This window comes from Mobula birostris, chromosome 19 (genome assembly GCF_030028105.1).
Source record: "Mobula birostris isolate sMobBir1 chromosome 19, sMobBir1.hap1, whole genome shotgun sequence".
Classification (NCBI taxonomy): domain Eukaryota; kingdom Metazoa; phylum Chordata; class Chondrichthyes; order Myliobatiformes; family Myliobatidae; genus Mobula; species Mobula birostris.
In genome coordinates this window covers 7,106,383-7,128,119 of record NC_092388.1, presented here as the reverse complement: position 1 = coordinate 7,128,119, position 21,737 = coordinate 7,106,383, and the positions used below count along the sequence as shown (strand labels likewise).

Below are 21,737 nucleotides of genomic sequence, written 5' to 3'. Positions count from 1 at the left end.
CTGTTGTGAATCCCATGTGACCTAATCTTCTGGATCAACCCTCCATACAGGACATTGACAAGGCCTTCGTGGGAAAATATAGACCATGTAGACAACATCCACTACACTACCTTCATTACCGCTTCAAAAAAAACCACAAAGGATTAATCAGACATGACCTCCCCATACAAAACCATGCTTTGTCTTTCCAAGTGATGGTAGATCATGTTCCTCAGAATTCCCTCCAGTAATTTCTGTACAACTGAAGTCTGGCGTACCAGATTTTCCCACCTTAATGCTCTTCAATGCTACAAATACCTCCTTTGTGGATTAAGCATACGATCCAAGACCTCACTACTTTTTACCTTAATTTTTTTGGCATTCAAGATATTTTCTTTATTAAACATCAAGGGGTAATGGACATTAAAACCCCCCCCCAGGTGTCTTCTGCAGCTCGACTTGTTAGTGGTCTGATGGTCTTTAGAGAACCTTGTTTCTCCCTTGTTACCCTTTTACTATTAATACAACTGCAGAACCTCTTGGGATTATCCTTAGCCTTGCTTGCTATCTCTTACCTGCCTTTTGTCCTCCTCATTTCCCTCTTTGGCCTTATTGTTTACCTGCACTGCTCTTTCTTGGTAGCTGTTACAGTTTATTCTGTGTTGTTATTGTTTTACCTTGTTCTACCACAATGCTCTGTATAATTATTTGATCTCTATGAACAGTATGCAAGACACTGTATTTCAATAAATGTAACAATAATAAACCAGTTCCAAATATTATAGTTCTCAAACTCGTAAAGGGATTCATTTATACCCTGTTGACTAAACGTGAAGTAGGGTTCTTTTATCCTGACCAGATCCTCTTTCTCTCATCAGCCAAGGTTCCGTTACTTGGCGAGTCTATATGCTACCCTAATAGGAACTGGTTTCTTGATATTGAACAGAGAACTCCTAAACACCGTGCGCCTAAAAATGTTGTGCTGACCTTTTAGCCTACTCTAAGATCACTCTAACCCTTTCCTCCTACATAGCCCATCATTTTTCTATCGTCCATGTGCCTATCTACTTAGTGCCCCTTAAACCGCTGCCGTTTTTAGGGCAGCAATGAAGATCCTTCATCTCTGTCGCAGGGATCGCTGTTTCCATAACAACTTTTTTTTTTGACCAGTCATGTTGTTAGCCCTGAGCTGAACCCTGATCCCAGACTCTTGGTCTGGCCTCTACCCTTTGACCGTTTGGTATGTGTGACCCCATTAAGAGCCAAAGGCTAAGGCCCCGATTCTAGCCAACATAGCTCTCTGGGTCAGTGATGCTCACAGGCCTCCAAACTCTGACAAGATTGTGGTCCTTCTGGAGAATGTACCAATCTAGCAGGACCTCAAGGTTAGTAATCTCGGGGTTGCTACCTGTGCCACACGGCAGTGAGGATAGGAATAGAATGTGGTGGCGGATAAATGTGTGGCCGACGAATTGGAGCAGGAGGCAGGGATTCAGATTTCCGGATCGTTGTGACCTCTTCTGGGTCAGGTGTGACCTGTACAAAAGAGACGGGTTGCACTTCAATCCGAGGAGGACCAATATCCTTGTGGGCAGGTTTACTAGAACTGTTGGGGGTGGTTCAAACTAATATGGCAAGGGGATGGGAACCAATATAATCAGCTAAGGATGAGCCAGCAGATTTACAAGTAGATTTTGTAATATGAATGTTAGCAACAACAAGCTAATGATTGGGTACAACTGCAGACAGAGCAAAGAGTTAAGTTGTACCACAGAGGTAAAATTCATAAGGACAAAGAATGCAGGACTGAAGGTGCTGTATTTAAATACACATAGCATTCATTATAAGGTGGATGAACTCGCGGCGCAGTTAGAGATTGGCCGGCATGATGTGAGCATCACTGAGTCATGGCTGAAATAAGGTCACAGTTGGGAGTTTAACATCAAAGGATAGACTTTGTATCAAAAGGACAGGCAGGAAGGCGTAGGCAGTGGTTTGGCTCTATCGGTAAGCAATGAAATTACGCCTTTAGAAAGGGGTGACATAGGGTCAGAGAATGTTGAATCTTGGGTGGAGTTCAGAAACTGAAAGTAAAAAAAAATTGATAAGCACATATAGGCCTCCAAATAGTAGCCAAGATGTAGTTGAGATTGCAAAGGGAATTGGAAAAGGCATGTAATAAGGGTAATGTCAGAATTGTAATGGGGGACTTTAATATGCAAGGGAATTGGGAAAACCAGGTTGGTGTCAGATAGCAAGAGAAAGAGTTTGTTGAATGCCTACAAGATTGCTTTTTAGAGCTGCTTGTGCTCGAGCCTACGAGGGGAAAGGCTATCTTAGATTGGGTTTTGTGTAATAACCCAGATCTCATTAGTCAGCTTAACATAAAGGAACCCTTAGGGCACAGTGATCATAAAATGATTGACTTCATACTGCAATTTGAGAGGAAGAAGCAGAACTCATGTATCACTATCTCAATGGAATAAAGGGAATTACAGAGGCATGAGAGGGGAGCTTGCCCAGGTGGATTGGAGGGTGATACTGGCAGGGGTGATGGCAGAACAGAGGAAGCTGAAGTTTCTGGGAATAATTCACAAGGTGCAGAATAGATATATCCCACAGAAGTAGTAGTTCTCAAATAGCAGGGCTAACCAACTGTGGCTAACAAGGGAAGTTAAGGACCACATAAAAGCCAAGGAAAGAAAGGGAAAAGACTAAATATAAGGGCAAACTAACCAATAATAGAAAGCAGGATACTAAAAGCTTTTTTAGTTATATAAATAATAAAAGGGAGGTGAGAGTTGAGATTGGACCACTTTAAAATAATGCTGGTGAGGTAGTAATGGGGGACAAAGAAGTGGCAGATGAACTTAATAGGTACCTTGCTTCAGTCTTTACTGTGATAGACTCTAGCTGTATGCCAGAGGCGTGTGAGTGTCAGGGAGCAGGAGTGAGTGCCATTGCTATTACAAAGGAAGAAAGTGCTAGGCACACTGATAAGTCACCTGGTCCAGATGGACTATATCCCAGAATCCTGAAGAGATAACTGATGCATTGGTCATGATCTTTCAAGAATCACTTGATTCTGTCATGGTCCTGGAGGACCCGGGGGATCATTTCCAGGAATGAAAGGGTTACCGTATGAGGAATGCCTGGCAGCTCTTGGGTTGTATTCCTTGGAGTTCAGGAGAATGAGAGGAGATCTCATTTAAACATTCTGAATGTTAAAAGGCCTGAATAGATGAGATATGACAAATTTATTTCCCATGGTAGGGGAGTCTAGGACAAGAGGACCCGACTTCAGGATTGAAGGACATACATTTAGAACAGAGAAGCGGAGAAATTACTTTAGTCAGAGGGTGGTAAACCTGTGGAATTTGTTGCCAAGAGTGGCTGGGGAGGCCAAGTCACTGGGTGCATTTAAGGCAGAATTAGATAGGTTCTTGATTAGCTAGGGCATCAAAGAGTATGGGGAGAAGGCTGGGAAGTGAGGATGACTGGAAGAATTGGATCAGCCCATGATTGAATGGCGGAACAGACTTGATTGGCCAAGTGGCCTACTTCTGCTCTTATATCTTATGGTCTTACGGACTAGAAAATTGCAAATGTCACTCTACTCTTTAAGGAGGGAGGAAGACAAAAGAGAGGAAATTACTGATAAGTTAGCTTAAACCTCAGTGGTTGGGAAAGTGTTGGAGTCTATTATTAAGGATGAGGTTTGGGGTACTTGGAGACTAATGATAAAATAAGTCAAAGTCAGCATGGTTTTTGCAAAGGGAAGTCTTGCCTGACAGTCCTGACGAAGGGTCTCGGCCTGAAATGTCGACTGTACCTCTTCTTAGAGATGCTGCCTGGCCTGCTGCGTTCACCAGCAACTTTGATGTGTGTTGCTTGAATTTCCAGCATCTGCAGAATTCCTGTTGACTTGCCTGACAGATCTGTTAGAATTCTTCAAGGAAGTAACCAGCTGGGTAGACAAAAGAGAGGCAGTGGATGTCATTTACTTAGATTTTCAGAAGGCATTTAATGAGGAGCCTCACATGAGGCTGCTTAACAAGATTAATTCCTATGGTGTTACAGGAAATATACTGGCATGGAAAGAGGTATGGCTGACAAGCAGGAGGCAGCGAGTGGGAATAAAGGGAGCCATTTCTGGTTGGCTGCCAGTGACTAGTGGTGTTCGTCAGAGATCAGAATTGGGACTGCTACTTTTCACATTGGTTGTCAGTGATTTAGGTAGTTGAGTTGAATGCTTTGTGGCAAAGTTTGCGGATGACACAGAGATAGGTGGAGGGGTAGGAAGTGCTGAGGAAGCAATGTGATTGCATCAGGACTTAGACAGATTGGAAGAATGGACAAAAAAGAGGCAGGTGGAATACAGTGTTGGGAAATATATGATAATGCATTTTGGTAAAAGTAACAATAGTGTGGACGATTATCTAAATGGGGAGAAAATTCAAACATCAGAGGTGCAGAGGGACTTAGTCCTCCTGCAAGGCTCCCAGAGGTTAATTCACAGTTGAGTCTGTGGTAAGGAAGCCAAATGCAATGTTGGAATTTATTTCAAGGGGAATAAAATATAAAAGCAAGGAGATAATGCTGAAGCTTTATAAGACACTGGTCAGGGCACACTAGGAGTATTGTGAACAATTTTGGGCCCCATATCTCAGAAAGGATGTGTTGTCATTGGAGAGGGTCCAGAGCAGGTTCACAAGGATGATTCCAGGAATGAAAGTGTGAACGTATGAGGTGCATTTGACAGCCTTGGGCCTGTACTCACTGGAATTTAGAAGAACACATGGGGATCTCATTGAAACCTACCGAATGTTGAAAGAACTAGAAAAGGGGCATGTGGAGAGGATGTTTCCTCTGGTGGGCGTATCCAGAACTAGAGGGCACAGCCTCAAAATTGAGGGGTGACCTTTTAGAACAGAAGTAAGGAGGAATATTTTAGCCAGAGAGTTGTGAATCTGTGGAATGCTCTGCCACAGTCTGCCGTGGAGGCCAAATCCATGCATATATTTCAAGCGGAAGTTGATAGATTCCTGAGTGGTTGGGGCATCAAGGGATATGATGAGATGGCAGGTGTATGGGGTTGAATGGGATCTGGGATCAGCCACGATGAAATGGCGGAGCAGACTCAATGGGCTGAATGGCCTAATTCTGCTCCCATACCTTATGATCTTATCTAAGAGTTTTTAAAATATCTTTTATGTATCTGTCTCTATCACCACCCTTAGCAGGGCGTTGCACACAGCCACCACTCTGTGGTTTTTTAAAAAAAAACCTCTCACCCCACCCACCCCGTACTTTCCTTCAATTACCTTAAAATTAAGCTCCTGATATTAGCCATTTCTGCCCTGGGAATAAGTTTCTGGCTCTCCACTCCGTCTAATCCACTTACCATCTTGTACACTTCTATGAAGTTGCCTCTCATCCTCCTTCCCTCCAAAAAGGAAAAAAAAACCCTTGCTCGCATAGCCTGTCCTCATAAACTATGCTCTCTAATCTAGGTAAATCTTCTCCATAAATTCTTTAAAGCTTCTACATCCTTACTATAATGAGATTACCGGAACTGAACGTTTGACCCTTTTTAAAGCCTCCCACTTGCCAGCTGTTACTTTCCCTTCAAACAGGCTGATCCAATCAACCTCTGCTGGAGCCTGTCTCATTCTGCCAAAATTGTCTCTGCTCAGATTAGGACTCTAACCTGTGGATGTGTACTCATGATTAGATATTGATCTGCTATTATTTAATGTACTATTAGATGGCATAGTGTAAATTCAGATCCTTTCAGGGACTATGCAGTGACTGTAAATATTATAAAATTAAATTTGCTTTATTTTGTAATCCTAAGATCCTTTACGCAAATACAATTTTAATTATTATCAGTCTTTGTTTACTCTGTTCTAAGGGCAGAAAGAGCATCTCTTTAGCTTGGCGTTACTTTCCATAATAGGAGTCCAAGACATTGTCAATTTGGCTTCATATATGAGTGATTTATGTGAACCTGCTTAAAAAAAAGTATTTTTGCTCCATACTTACAGCTTCTTAATGCTTCTCTTGACAATGAGAGAAGTTCCTTTGAACAAGAGGGAGTGAATAAAGCTTACCAGGCTTATCGGGAAGTCTGTATCGAAAGGGACAAGATGAGACAGAGACTGGAGAGAATGGTAGTATCTTAATGTGCTATTGTGATATTCTTCTTCCCAAAAAACGTCAAAAGTCATGCTTAAGTAAAATGTAAAAAGCACATCATTCTGGTAATTGATTAATGTTATGTGGATTTTGTAGTTAATTTTAAGTATTGTATAACTGAAGCTGGTATTTAAGAAATTATTTTTGTGTTTGTGACCTTTTACTGTCAGAGTACATCACAGAAATAGGCCCTTCAGCCCAACTGGTCCGTGCTGTACAAGTTACCCATTTAAGATAATCCTATTTGTCTTTGTTTCGTCCTTGCCACCTTTGTACCCGTTCAAGTGCTTTTCAAACATTGTTAATGTACCTGTGTCAATCACTTCCACTTCCAGCTCATTCCATATACTGGCCACTCTCTGGGTGGAAGAAGTTGCCTCTCAAATGTCTTTTAAATCTCTCCCTTCTTATCTTAAACCTCTGCTCTCCATTTCTTGATTCCTGGTGAAAAGGACTGTGTGCATTCACCCTACCTGTATCCCTCATGACTGTATATGCATCTATAAGATTGCCCTTCATTCTCCTATGCTCCAATAAATATAGTCCTAGCCTGCTCAACCTTTTTATAACTCAGTCTCTTGTATCTTGACTACATCCTCATGAATCTTTTCTGCATACTTACTAACTTATCAGCATCTTCCCCATCACGTGGTGACTAAAACTGAATAAAATACTTTTGAATGCAGCCTCATCAACATCATCTACACCTGCAGCATGACATTCCAACTATTATACCCAGTGCCCTGACTGATCAAGGCCAGAATGACAGAATTCTTCTTCACTCATCTGTCTACCTGTGATGCCATGTATGTCTATGTCCCTCTGTTCTACAACACTCTCCAGTGTCCGACCAGTGCTCTTTAGAGACTTATAAAGAGTAAAATGAAGGTATTGCATTGTGTCCTGTGAAAACGAAGAGATTTTTGTAAAATTGAGTTGATATAATTTGTATGTTCTGTTCATTTTATATTCTTTTGCATATCTTCCTAGTGGTGATGAAAGTTTGTTTCAACATTACCTAGCCATGTGATGGCCAAATATTGAAGCTCACCCTTGGCTATAAAAATTTTTGGTTTCCTTTGTGGGGTTTATGAGCTAGTGAAGGAAGAGACATTCTGACAGTTCTCATCATCATTAACAAAAAAAAAACCTTAGTTTTCTAGTACTGCAATCACTCGAGTTGAGTATGATGCTCTCCTATTGGTGGGTTCTCAGGTGGCTGTAAAGACTGATCCAGCATCTACATATCCTTTTGCATTGTGAGAAAGAGTAGATGGTGGCTGTGGTCAGTGGTTGGGCCTTTTGGTTGTACGGTCTCTCCTTTCGCAGCTGCCACTTGTTCTCTGTGACACAGTGGAGTTCATTCTCATGTAGCACATTTCCCTCTTGAGCAGATTTCTTCTAGTTCTGTTTATTGAGTGCAATGTCTTCACAGTTTTTAGATATAATATTGAATTTTTTTCAGGCTGATCTTGATGTTATCTTTGAAGTCTTTTCCTTTGTTTTATAAAGGTCAAGGAACAGATGGATTCTGTCCGAATTCTGAATGAAGCGCTACAGGCTAAAGAAGTAGAAATTCTTCAGCTAAGAAGTGAAGTTGAAACCCGTGAAGGTACAGTTTCTAGGGTCGTTGTATAAGAAACCTAAAAACATTGCTGTGCTTGTTGTGCGAAGTGTAGCCTTGCTGTTCTGGGAAAATAATATTACGTAATAATGAATATTCTGCTTTTTTGTTTCATTTTCCAATGGATAATGTACGTTCTTTGGAGTGAACTGACTTTTGGAACATCCCACATTTAATCTTTGAGCTCTGTGACTTGTCCTATCCTGTGGACTGCCCCAGCATATTTCTGATTGTGTTGGTTGTTGATGCAAATGTTACATTTCACTGTATATTTTGCTGTATCTGTGATAAATGAATGTGAATCTGACCTTAGCTCAGGTATTTGTGAAGGACTGTATATAGGGTATTAATAATGGAATTCCAGAGTTGTGGAATTAAAAATAGGGATCCAAGTGTACATGCACTGGAAGAGGTTACACACTTACGTCGTTGAGATACAATATCCCATAAAGAAACTGATAAATTCAAGGTAACTTTTTCTCAACAATATAACTATCGTATGTTGTGGGACCATTTCGTCGAGTACCTGCGTACCATCCGCCACAAGTGGGACTTCCCAGTGGCCAAACATTTTAATTCTAATTCCCATTCCCATTTCAATGTGTCGTACCATGGCCTCTTATTATGCCAAGATGAGGCACCCTCAAGGTGGAGGAGTAACACCTTGTATTCCGTCTGGGTAACCTTAAACCTGATGGCATGAATATTGATTTCTCCTTATGATAAACAAATTCCATCCCTCCCCCCCCCCCCCCCACCACTCCATTCTGATGTTTTACCTCTTGTCACCTGCCTATTACTTCACCCTGGGTTCCCTCCTCCTTCCCTTTCTCATATTGTCCACTCTCGTCTCTTATCAGATTCGTTCTTCTCCAACCCATGACCGTTCCCACCCACCTGGCTTCACCTATCACCTTCCAGCTAATCTCCTTCCTCTTCCCCCAACCTTTTTATTGTGGCATCTTCCCCCTTCTCAGTCCTGAAGAAGGGTTTCAGAATGAAACGTTAACTCAGTATTCATTTCCATAGAGGCTGCCTGATCTGTTGAGTTCCTCCAGCATTTTGTGTGGTTTGCTTTGGATTTCCAGTATCTGCAGACTTCCTTGTGTTTATATAAAACAATAGCCTGCAGCTTTATTTCAAAGCTTGGTGCCAGTACATTGCCTTAATCACTGGTCATCTCTAAGTTCTATACAAGTTCAACCCGGTACACTTCATGTAAGTTGGTGTATTTCTATACATTTTTTCTCTGAAGTAGTACAGTAGTTCTCATGGTATTGTTAAGGAAATGAAAACTTTCAGTAAACTCTTAACATGAAGTAGTGGAAGAGTAGCATTATTTGTCACATGTGTATTGAAACTTAAAGTAAAATATATCGTTCGTGTCAGTGACCAACACCATCAGAGGGTATGCTGGAGGCAGCCAACAAGCGTTGCCATACCTCTGGCAACAAACTTGCATGCCTGCAATGTACTAAACTGTAAACAGGAGAAGGTCTGCAGAAGCTGGAAATCCAGAGCAACACACCTATGTCTTTTAGTCATATGGTCTTGAAATGCTGGAGGAACTCAGCAGGTCAGTCAGCGTTGATGGAAATGAATAAACTGTCCACGGTTAGGGCTGAGAGCCTTCGTCAGGACTGAGAGGGAAGGGGTGAGATACCTGATTAAAAGATGTGGAGGGGGGAGGGGAAAGGGTTTAGTTAGAAGGTGAAGCCGGGTTGAAAAGGTCAAGGGCTAGTGAAGAAAAAATCTGATCAGAGGGGAGAGTCCACTGTAGGAAGGTGGAGGGAGACCAGCGGGAAGTAATAGGCAGATGAGCAGTATAAGGGCAAGAGTGGGGAATAGGGGAGGGGAATTTTTGTTAACTGGAAAGAGATATTGATATTCATGTCATCAGGTTGGAGGCTACCCAGATGGAATATAAGGTGTTGGTCCTCCACTCTGAAGTGGCCTTAACTTGGCACAAGAGGAGGTCATGGATTGACACTGAACTGTACGTTGTTGGAATATGGAAGGAAACTCATGAGGTCACAAGGAGAACACACAATCCACTTACAAACAGTGACAGGAATTGAACTCTGATTGCTGATCTCATAAAGAGTTACAATAACTGATACGATGTATACAGAAGTTAAATCTCTTTGGAGGGTAAAATAAACATGGAGGGATTGGATATGTTGTGTGTAAACAACTGAAGAAAAGGAAATGAAGCTCAGTAAACTTTAGCACTTGTCTTGGTAAAACGCAATCAAAACATAGAGTTAACTCTGTTCCTTTCATTACAGATGCTGGCAGATCTGAGTATTTCTTGTGGTTGTATTCCATTCGCATTTCATATTTGCAGAATCTGTAGTATTTTGTTTAAGTATTTTATAGTATTTTTTATTGCTTTGTAGTGATGGATGATCTGAACAAAACCCATAATTCCTGGGAGTTAGACAAATCAAGTAATGAAATAAAAGTGCATACCTTGAACCAACAACTGGAAATTCTTAAACAAGAGTGCGCTTTCCTAAGAGAAGAGCTACAAAGTTATAAACTGAAGGTAAATTGAAGGTTTATGGCTTTTTATAAGTTTAATTGTTGAATTATTTTCCATAAATCAAGTTTTAAAAAGATACTGTACCTTAAAGTATGAATTTAAAGACAAAAATCTTTACTTTTCTAACATTTATTGCACGATGAAAGTATAGAAAAATTTGTGTCTCGGCATTGTAATACAAGACAGGAGCAATGTGAAGATTCTTCCTCAGAACTGTATAAAATAAGGATGTTGCAAAAATGCAATCCAGTGAGGAAGGGCAGAGCAAGTAAACTTGCCAATCTGACAGCGAAATGTGATTGTATTAAATTTAGGAAATAGGGATTAAAAACTAAGGATAAGGATCTTACTGAAACCTATTGAATGTTGAAAGGACTGTACAGAGTGGGTGTGGAGAGGATGTTTCCTATGGCAGGGGAGTCTAAGTCCAGAAGTCACAACTTCAAAATAGAGGGACACCCTTTTAGAACAGAGATGAAGAGGAATTTCTTTAGCCAGAGGCGGCTGAATCTGTGGAATTCGTTGCCACAGGCGGTTGTGAAGTCAAAGTCTTTGGGTATATTTAAGGCAGAGGTTGATCGATTTTTGATTGGTCAGGGCATGAAGGAATATGAGGAAAAGGTAGGAGATTGGGGCGAAGAGGGAAATGGATCAGCCATGATGAAATGGCAGAGTAGACTCAACAGGCCAAATAATAAAGTATGTAACATGAGTAAACACATTTATTCCTGTTCCTTTTCTCCTGCATTTAATATAATCAGGTTACGTACTTCTGCTCTTGTATTTTATGGTCTTAATGGTCTAGAAGAAGATCTAAGAGAAACTGCTCAATAAAGAAACATTGTAGCAGGACTAGGAGAGCCCGAAATTAAAAATAAAATAACTAATTTGCCCCCTTGAGCCTCTTCACTATTCAACATCTCAACATATCATATTTTGTGTTTGGAAATTTATCCACCTTAAAAGTATTTGGCAATTTAGCCTCTTTTTCTCTTTGGTAATGAATTCACAGTGATGAGGAAATTTCTTCTCAAATTAGTTCCACATCTTTTGCCTTGTAAACTGTGACAATAGCCCTTCGTTCTAGACATCCTTACTGTCGTGTCTAATGCTCTATTAACAATATGGGTTGTTTTCCCATGCAAGGGTTTAAATTCACATTTATCTTTATTATACTGATGTAATCTGTTTTTATGCACTCTATCAAACTCTGTTCATCTTACTTACATTTATAACCTCACCTATTTTAGTGTTGTCAGTAAGCTTTGAAGCATTACATCTGGTGTAATCCAAATGATTGAGGAACTAGAGTCCAGGCACTGATCCACGAGTCAACAGTGGTTACTGCATGTTACCCCCCAAAAACTCATTTGTTCCCATTCAGTATCTTCAGTTCATGCTGTTGCATCTCCACCCATACCATCAGTTTAATTTTGCCCAAGATACATGAACGCATGCGTTTCTAAATGACAATAAACGAGGACTGAGTGTCCTCATAATCTAAAAAAAGAGTCTCTAAAGAACTTTTCTACAAATTGAATATAGTGCATCCAATGGTAGTCCTTTAACCTTCTCAGGACGACATACTGATAGGGGGAAGTACTCGTCCTGTAGGTATGTCAAACATTATTTTCCTTTCAGACATTTGTGTTGCTATTGATAAATTGGCTTATTGTCACATTTACTGAGATAGTGAGAAAACTCATCTTGCATACTGTCTAAAAAGGATCAGGTCATTATAACAGTGCAAGAAAGCAGAACAAGGGTAAACATCAAAGAATGCAAAATGAATTGTTACAGAACAGCAAAAGTGCAGTGCAGGCAGCTGGCAGGGTTCAGACAATATCAAAGTACTGTACGTTATAAGGTTAAGAGTGCACCTTATCATACTAGGGAATCATTCAGTAGTCCTATAACTGCTGGGTAGAAGCTGTCCTTGAGCCTGTTGGTACATGCTTTTGTGTTGTCTGCCCGATAGGAGAGGGGAAAAGAGAGAACATTTGGGGGGAGTGGGGTCTTTAATTATGTTGGGTGATTTACTGAGGCAGTGAGAAGTATTGACTTGTGTCTGTGGGGGGGGGGGGTGGCTGGTTTCCATGATGCGCTAGGCTGCGTCTGCAACTCTTTTCAGTTTCTTGTGGTCATAGGCAAAACACTTGCCATGTTTCCTAAATGTTCTGTCATCTCCTCCTTTATAAACACCATTTACACTGGTCTGTGGTTTCTTGTTTTCTCCCTGACTCCTTTTTAAAAAGTGGGTCTTTTCTTTAAGGGATGTAAATTATCAGGCCCTGTTCACGTATCAGCTTTGAATGCAATTCATTTCTCCTGCACCATAATCTTATTAATGCTACTTTCTTGTAGTTCCTTGCATTTATTTGTTCCTTAACATGCTTGGAAAATTACTTGGCTCATGTCCAGTGAAAACAATACTAATGTCTATGTCATTTAAAGAGATTAACTTTTATTTGTCACGTGTAAAATGAAACATTGAAACATACAGTGAAATACGTCGTTTTGCATCAAATCAAATCACGGAGGATTGTGCTGGGTAGTCTACAACTGTCACTATGCTTCTGGTGCCTACAACTTAATAACTCTAACCCATACTTCTGTGGAATGTGGGAGGAAACAAGAGTGCCCAGAAGAAACCAATGCGGTCATGAGGAGAATGTACAAACTTCTTACAGACAGCGGCGGGAATTGAACCTCAAGTTGCTGATGCTTTAGAGCGTAACGCTAACTGCTGCACAACCAACCCACCCCATATAAGCATGTCTGTGTTAACCACTCTGCCATTTCCCAGCTCTCCTTCATGCATTTACTTATCGTAGGGGACTTAGAATTAGGCCCTTCAGCCCATCGAGTTTACTCCACCATTCCATCCTGGTTGATCCCAGATCCCGCTCAGCCCCATACACCTGTCATCTCCCCATATCCTTTGGTGGCCTGTCCGATCAGGAAAGATCAACTTCTGCCTTAAATATATGCAGAGACTTGGCCTCCACCACATCTGTGCAGAACATTCCACAGGTTTATTACTGTCTGGCAAAAAAAGGTCCTCCTTACCTCTGTTCTAAAGGGCCGCCCCTCAGTTTTGAGGCCGTGCCCTCTAGTTCTGGATACCCGCACCATAGGAAACATCCTCTCCACATTCACCCTATCTAGGCCTTCCTCCATTCAGTAGATTACAATGAGATCCTCTCACATTCTTCTAAATTCCCGTGAGTACAATCCCAAAGCTGCCAAATGCTTCTCATTTGTTAACCCCTTCATTCCCAGAATCATCCTCTTGAATCTCCTCTGGACTCTCTCTAATGATTTCACATCCCTTCTGAGAATTGGGGCCCAAAACTATTGATAGTACTCAAGTGCAGCCTGACTAGTGTCTAATAAAGCCTCAGCATTATCTCCTTGTTTTTATATTCTATTTCCCATGAAATAAATGCCAAAATTGTATTTGCCTTCTTTACCACAGACTCAACCTGTAAATTAACCTTCTGGGAGTCTTGCACGAGGACTTCTAAGTCCCTCTGCATCCCTGATGTTTGAATCTTCTCCCCATTTAGATAATAGTCTGCACTATTGTTCCTTTTATCAAAATGCATTATCACATATTTCCCAGCACTGTATTCCATCTGCAACTTTTTTGCCTATTCTTTCAATTTGTCGAAGTCGCTTTGCTTCTTCAGCACTATCTACCCCTCCACCTGTCTTTGTATCATACACAAACTTTGCCCCAAGACCATCAATTTCATTATCCAAATCATTGGCAAACAATGTGCAAAGTAGGGGTCCCAATACTGACCCCTGTGGAACACCATTAGTCACTGGCAGCCAAACAGAAAGGCCCCTTTTATTCCCACTAATTGCTTCCTGTCTGTCAGCCATTTTGCTATCTATGCCTATATATTCCATGTAACGCCATAGGATTTTATCTTGTTAACCAACCTCATTTGTGGCACCTTATCAATCGTCTTCTGAAAATTCAAGTAAATGACATCCACTGCCTCTCCTTTGTCCACCCTGCTTGTTACTTGCTCGAAGAACTCTAACAGATTTGTCAGGCAAGATTTCTCATTACAGAAACCATGCTAACTTTGACCTATTTTATTATTAGTCTCCAAATACCTCGAGACCTCATCCTCAGTAATAGACTCTAACACTTACCCAACCACTGGGGTTAGGCTAACTTGCCTATAACTTGCCTTCCTCCCTTCCAGAGAGTGGAGTGACATTTGCAATCTTGCAGACCTCCGGGACCATGCCAGAATTAAGTGATTCTTGAAAGATCATGACTAATGCATCAGTTATCTCTTCAGCTGTTTCGACTGGGATGTAGTCCACCTGGTCCAGGTGACTTATCCACCTTAAGACCTTTGAGTTTGCCTAACACTTTTTCCTTTGTAATAGCAATGGTATTCACTCATGCTCCCTGACACTCATGGACTTCTGGCGCACTGTGAGTGTCTTCCACAATGAAGACAGATGCAAAGTACCCATTAAGTTCATCTGCCATTTTGTTTGTCCCCCATTACTACCACATCAGCATCATTTTCCAGTGGTCCAATATCTCCCTTTTACAATTTATATAACTGAAAAACACTTCTAGTATCCTGCTCTATATTATTGGCTATTCTACCCACATAATTCATCTTTTCCCTTATAGCTGCTTTAGTTGCCTTTTGTTGGATTTTAAAAGCTTCTCAATCATCCAACTTCTCGCTCTCTTTTGCTACGTTATATGCCCTTTCCTTGGCTTCTGTGCAGTCCTTAAGCTCCTTTCTCAGCCATGGTTGCCTATCCCTGCCATTTGAGAACTTATTCCTCTATCTCTTATTTATCTGTCTCCTGTTGTCACAGGGGTGACTACCTTCCTGTAGCTCCTGTCTCTCACTTTCCCTAACAAGCTGAAGATCATCAAGCTGCAGCTCTAGTTCCCTAACACTGTCTCTGAGGAGCTGCATCTCAATGCACCTTTTCATCGAGGAGGCTGGGATTCTCCTGAAAATCCCACATCTGACACCCAGAACAGAACACTGGCTCTGCAGACATATCCTCTATTCTCTCTAGCATTGAATAAGGAATGAACTTTCTGAGCCTCCGCTTGTTCTCACTGAAGCCTTGCTGAGCCAAAGCTTTACTACTCTAACTCAAAACTACTCTGACGATGGCTGCTCCTCTTGGCAGTACCTCTCTTTTATAGACACTGTGTTTTTAAAAGTTCTTTGTCGTATCTCTGCGAGAATGCTCCTGCTGCATCTGCATCTAATTACTCCTGTCAAAAAAAGTTGCTGTTTTTTCAAGCTCTTTGTTGGACTTGCGCAGGGACCCTCCTATTGTGTATGCACAGTACTCCAATTGATTCATAATCCTTTCTTTTTCATATTCCCTATATAGTGGATGCCAGCTAATAGGGACAGATCAGATCCAGTACTTGGAGATATGATGTTATGGCCATTACAGAGATTTGGATGGCTCAGGGGCAGGAATGGTTACTTAGAGTGCCAGGCTTTAGATGTTTCAGAAAGGACTGGGAGGGAGGCAAAAGAGGTGGGGACGTGGCACTGCTGATCAGAGATAGCGTCAGAGCTGCAGAAAAGGAGGAAGTCATGGGGGGATTGTCTACGGAGTCTCTGTGGGTGGAAGTTAGGAACAGGAAGGGGGTCAGTAACTCTACTGGGTCTTTTTTATAGACCACCCAATAGTAACAGGGACATCGAGGAGCAGATAGGGAGACAGATTCAGGAAAGGTGTAATAATAACAGGGTTGTCATGGTGGGAGATTTTAATTTCCCAAATATTGATTGGCATCTTCCGAGAGCGAGGGATTCAGATGGCGTGGAGTTTGTTAGGTGTGTTCAGGAAGATTTCTTGACACAATATCTAGATGAGCCTACAAGAGGAGAGGCTGTACTTGATCTGGTATTGGGAAATGAACCTGGTCAGGTGTCAGATCTCTCAGTGGGAGAGCATTTTGGAGATAGCGACCACAATTCTATCTCCTTTACCATTGCAATGGAGAGGGAGAGGAACAGACAAGTTCAGAAAGCGTTTAATTGGAGTAAGGGGAAATATGAGGCTGTCAAGCAGGAACTTGGAAGCATAAATTGGGAACAGATGTTCTCAGGGAAATGTATGGCAGAAATGTGGCAAACGTTCAGGCGATATTTGCGTGAGTTCTGCATAGGTACTTTCCAATGAGATGGGGAAAGGATGGTAGGATACAGGAACCGTGGTGTACAAAAGCTGTTGTAAATCTAGTCAAGGAGAAACGAAAAGCTTACGAAAGGTTCAAAAAATAAGGTAATGATAGAAATCTTGAAGATTATAAGGTCTGCAAGAAGGAGTTTAAGAATGAAATTAGGAGAGCCAGAAGGGACTGTGAGAAGGCCTTCCCAGGATTAAGGGTTAAGGAAAACTGCAAGGCATTCTACAAGTATGTGAAGAGCAAGAGGATAAGACATGAGAGAATAGGACCAATCAAGTGTAACAGTGGAAAAGTGTGTATGGAACCAGAGGAGATAGCGGAGGTACTTAATGAATACTTTGCTTCAGTATTCATTACAGAAAAGGATCTTGGCAATTGTAGGGATGATTTACAGCGGACTGAAAAGCTTGAGCATACAGATATTAAGAAAGAGAATGTGCTGGAGCTTTTGGAAAGCACTAAGTTGGATAAGTCACTGGGACCGGACAAGATGTACCCCAGGCTACTGTGGGAGGTGAGGGAGGAGATTGCTGAGCCTCTGGTGATGATCTTTGCATCATCAATGGGGACAGGAGAGGTTCTGGAGGATTGGAGGGTTGCGGATGTTGTTTCCTTATTCAAGAAAGGGAGTAGAGATAGCTCAGGAAATTATAGACCAGTGAGTTTTACTTCAGTGGTTGGTGAGTTAATGGAGAAGATCCTGAGAGGCAGGATTTATGAACATTTGGAGAGGCAAAATATGATTAGGTATAGTCAGCATGGTTTTGTCAAAGGCAGGTTGTGCCTAATGAGCCTGATTGAATTTTTTGAGGATGTGACTAAACACATTGATGAGGGTAGAGCAGTAGATGTATATATAGATTTCAGCAAGGCATTTGATAAGGTACTCCATGCAAGGCTTATTGAGAAAGTAAGGAGGCATGGGATCCATGGGGACATTGCTTTGTGGATCCAGAATTGGTATGCCCACAGATGACAAAGAGTGATTGTAGACAGGTCATATTCTGCATGGAGGTTGGTGACTGGTTGTGTGCCTCAAGGATCTTTTCTGGGACCCTTACTGTTTGTGATTTCTATAAATGACCTGGATGAAGAAGTGGATGGATGAGTTAGTAAATTTGCTGATGACACAAAGGTTGGGGGTGTTGTGGATAGTGTGGAGGGCTGTAAGGGGTTACAGCGGGACATTGATAGGATGCAAAACTGGGCTGAGAAGTGGCAGATGGAGTTCAATCCAGATAAGTGTGAAGTGGTTCATTTTGGTAAGTCAAATATGATGGCAGAATATACGCAGGTGGACTCTGTGGTTAAGAAGGCATATAGTGCATTGGCCTTCATCAATCGTGGGATTGAGTTTAAGAACCGAGAGCTAATGTTGCAGCTATATAGGTCCCTGGTCAGACCCCACTTGGAATACTGTGCTCAGTGCTGGTTGCCTCACTAAAGGAAGGATGTGGAAACCATAGAAAGGGTGCAGAGGAGATTTGCAAGGATGTTGCCTGGATTGGGGAGCATGCCTTATGAGAATAGGTTGAGTGAACTCGGCCTTTTCTCCTTGGAGCAATGGAGGAGAGGTGACTTGATAGAGGTGCTTGGAGGTAGGTACAGAGGAGATGTCAGACGTAGGTTTTTTTACACAGAGAGTTGTGAGTGCGTGGAATGGGCTGCTGGCAATGGTGGTGGAGGCAGATACGATAGGGTCTTTTAAGAGACTCCTGGATGGGTACATGGAGCTTAGAAAAATAGAGGGCTATGGGTATCCCTAGGTAATTTCTATCGTAAGGACATGCTCGACACAGCTTTGTGGGCCAAAGTGCCTGTATTGTGCTGTAGGCTTTCTATGTTTCTATAACTCAGCAGTTCAGCCAGCAGTTTTGGAGAGGAATAAACAGTTGATGTTTAGTGCTGAGACACTTCTTCAGGACTGGAAAGGAAGGGGGAGGGGAAGGAGTACAAGCTGGTAAGAGATGTGGGGGTAGGTTGGGTGGGTGGGGAGGAGTTTTAAAGTGAGAAGGAAGAGTTTGAAGGGAGAGGGGGTGAAGTGAGAAGGGTGGGTGGAAGAGGGGGTTTTGAAGTGAGAGGGTTGGGGTGAGAAGGGGAGGTGTTGAAATGAGAAGGGGGCTGAAATGAGGAGAGTGGGTGGGGGAGGAAGTAAGGGGAAAAGGTAAAAGAAAAAGGAGCAGACAGTGGAATATGGAAGAAAGGGAAGGAGAGAGGTGGTGGCATGTAAGAAGAAGAGTAGGGGTAAGAGGGGAGCTAGAATTGAGAGTGGGGGGGAAAAAAGAGAAGGGGGATCGGGGAAAAATGACCAAACTTCAGAGAAATTGATGATGATGGCTACAGATTGGGGGCTGCTCAGATAAGGTGTTGCTCCTCCAACCTCAGTGTGACTTCATAGCAGTAGAAGAGGCCATGGACGGACATGTTGGAATGGGAAGTGTATTTGAAATGGATGGCCACTGGGAAATCCTGCCTTTTGTTGCAGGTGGAATGCGGGTGCTTGAAGAAGCACTCCTTCAATCTGCATCGGGTCTGACCGATGTAGTTGGAGACCACACTGGGAGCAGTAGATGTAACGGATATGACCATAAAGATAGAAGCAGAATTTGGTTATTTGGCCCATCGAGTCTGCTCTGTCATTCCATCTTGGCTGATTTTTTTTTTCCTCTCTCAACCCCATTCTCCTGCCTTGTCCCCGTAACCTTTGACACCCTGATATATCAAGAACCTATTAATCTCTCCTTTAAATATACCCAATGTCCTGGCCACCACAGCCATCTGTGGCAATGAAGTTCACAGATTTACCATCCTCTGGCTAAAGAAACTCATCCTAATTTCTGTTCTCAAAAGATGTCATTCTATTCTCTGGCTGTGCTCTCTGATCCTAGACCCCACGTACTATAGGAAACATTCTCTTCACATCCACTCTATCTAGGCCTTCTCCTTTGAATTAGCACCAGGGATTGACCCCGATCTCACAGCTGGTGCACTGCAAAGTGTTGTGGTAATTGCTGTTTGTCATTGGCCTTCTCCGTTGCTGTATAATTTGTCAGAAACAACTGAGAAGAGTAACATCATACACCACTTGGGTAGCTTATTGTCCAATGGTATGATCATTGACTTGTCCAGTTTCTGGTGATCCACATCTCTGGTACTGTCCTATTCACCTAGGACAGCCCAAGAGATGCTGGCCATTTTTGTCTGTATGTCTTCTGTTCATTCGTCCATATTTACTTAAAGATACAGTGCAGAACAAGCCCTTCTGGTACAATGAGCTGCGTTGCCTAGCAACCCACCCATATAACGCTATTCTAAACAGAGGACAATTTATAATGACCAATTACTCACCAGTATGTCTTTGGACTGTGGGTGGAAACCAGAGCACCAGGATGAACTCCATGCAATTCACAGGGAGAACATACAGATGGCGATGGAATTGAACTCCAAACTCCGGAACTCCCTGAAATGTAATTGTATTGTGCTAACGGCTACTGTACTGTGGCATCTAGTAGAAAGGACTAGCCAATTTTCTTCACTTTTTGTACATCTCTTCAATCCACTCTCTCCCCCCCCCCCCCCCACACCTGGTTGAATCAGCCTATTGGCACCTAACCTAATCTGCCAACCCCCACCTCCCACTGCTACAGACTGGAAATCTTTCCCGTTCCTTCTCAGTCTCAATGCAGAGTCTTAACTCAAAAGTGTCTACTTGCACTTTTTTCCTCTGCTGATGCTGTTTGACCCAGTGAGAGTTTCTGTACTCTCATTGAACTCTAGGATGGGTCATGCCTGCTGGCTATGAGTAATCTGTGTTGTCTGAATTTCTGCATTTGAACATGGGGGAGCAGAAGTTGCCATAGTACATAGTATGCTCATAGCTTTGCAACCATTGCTGTTTCTGGTAGCACACACAAAATGCTGGAGGAACTCAGCAGGTCAGGTAGAATCTGTGGAGAGGAATAAACATTCGATATTTTGTTTCCACACATTTTAATTCCACGTCCCATTCCCATTCTGATATGTCTGTCCACGGCCTCCTCAACTGTAAAGATGAAGCCACACTCAGGTTGGAGGAACAACACCTTATATCCCATCTGGATAGCCTCCAACCTGATGGCATGAACATTGACTTCTCAAACTTCCGCTAATGCCCCACCTCCCCCTCGTACCCCATCTGTTATTTATTTTTATCCCTAGGCCTCCCATCCCATGATCCTCTCATATCCCTTTTGCCAATCACCCGTCCAGCTGTTGGCTCCATCCCCCCCCCCCCTCCTGTCGTCTTCTATCATTTTGGATCTCCCCCTCCCACTTTCAAATCTCTTACTGGCTGTTCTTTCAGTTAGTCCTGACGAAGGGTCTCGGCCCGAAACGTCGACTGTACCTCTTCCTAAAGATGCTGCCTGGTCTGCTGCGTTCACCAGCAACTTTGATGTGTGTTGTTCGATATTTTGTGCCTAGATCCTTCATGAGGATTGGAAAGGAAGGGGAAAGAAGCCAGAATGTGGGGGGAGGGGAAGGAGGACAAGCTGGAACAGAGGTTCCCAATCTGGGGTCCAAGGAACCCTTGCTTAATGGCATTGGTCCATAGCATAAAGGTTGGGATCCGCTAGGAGGTGATGGGTGAAGCCAAGTGCGTGGGGGAGGGTGTGAAGAGAGGTGTTGAGAGACGATGGGTGGAAAAGCTAAGGGGCTGAAGGAGGAATCTGATAGGAGACGACTGGAAGAAAGGGAAGAAGAAGCTCAATCTGTTAAAACAGAATTTTATTTTATTTAAGGGGGATGGGGTAGGCAGGTGAGGAGAAGAGGAGGGGTAAGAGGGGAGCCAGAATGCAAAAAGAGGAGGGGGGAGAGGGAAAATAGGGAAATGCTAGTATACTTCTGGTACCTGTTGAACACATGTTGTTATTCTACATCTTTCCACTAGATGGTGATCTCATCCTTTAAATGAAATTTAAAAACTCAAATTCCAAGTCTGTATCATCAGCTGTTGATTACAACTCAAGATCCTTTTTGTAATGGTTTCGAACACCACCAATAAGTATAATTCAATGAAAATGTAATAGTCATCTTCTAACACTTGGTATTCCATTAATTGTTAAACAAATGTCAATTCCCCTAAAGCAAAAGAAAGCTCGAAGTAGGTAATTCATTATCAAAGTACGTAAATGTCACCATAC

At 42.3% G+C, this 21,737-nt stretch overlaps 1 protein-coding gene across 2 annotated transcripts in view; it reads left to right on the top strand.

Moving 5' to 3' along the window:
• The window catches only part of azi2 (5-azacytidine induced 2), an 86,434-nt gene that overhangs the window by 7,639 nt on the left and 57,058 nt on the right, over positions 1-21,737 (top strand). Inside the window, exons 3-5 of one of the 2 annotated variants that reach the window (XM_072283181.1) lie at positions 6,027-6,152; positions 7,690-7,789; positions 10,201-10,349. In XM_072283181.1, the coding sequence (XP_072139282.1) occupies positions 6,027-6,152; positions 7,690-7,789; positions 10,201-10,349 (375 nt within the window). The remainder of the gene's footprint in view (positions 1-6,026; positions 6,153-7,689; positions 7,790-10,200; positions 10,350-21,737) is intronic. The other variant, XM_072283182.1, reaches the window with a different exon arrangement.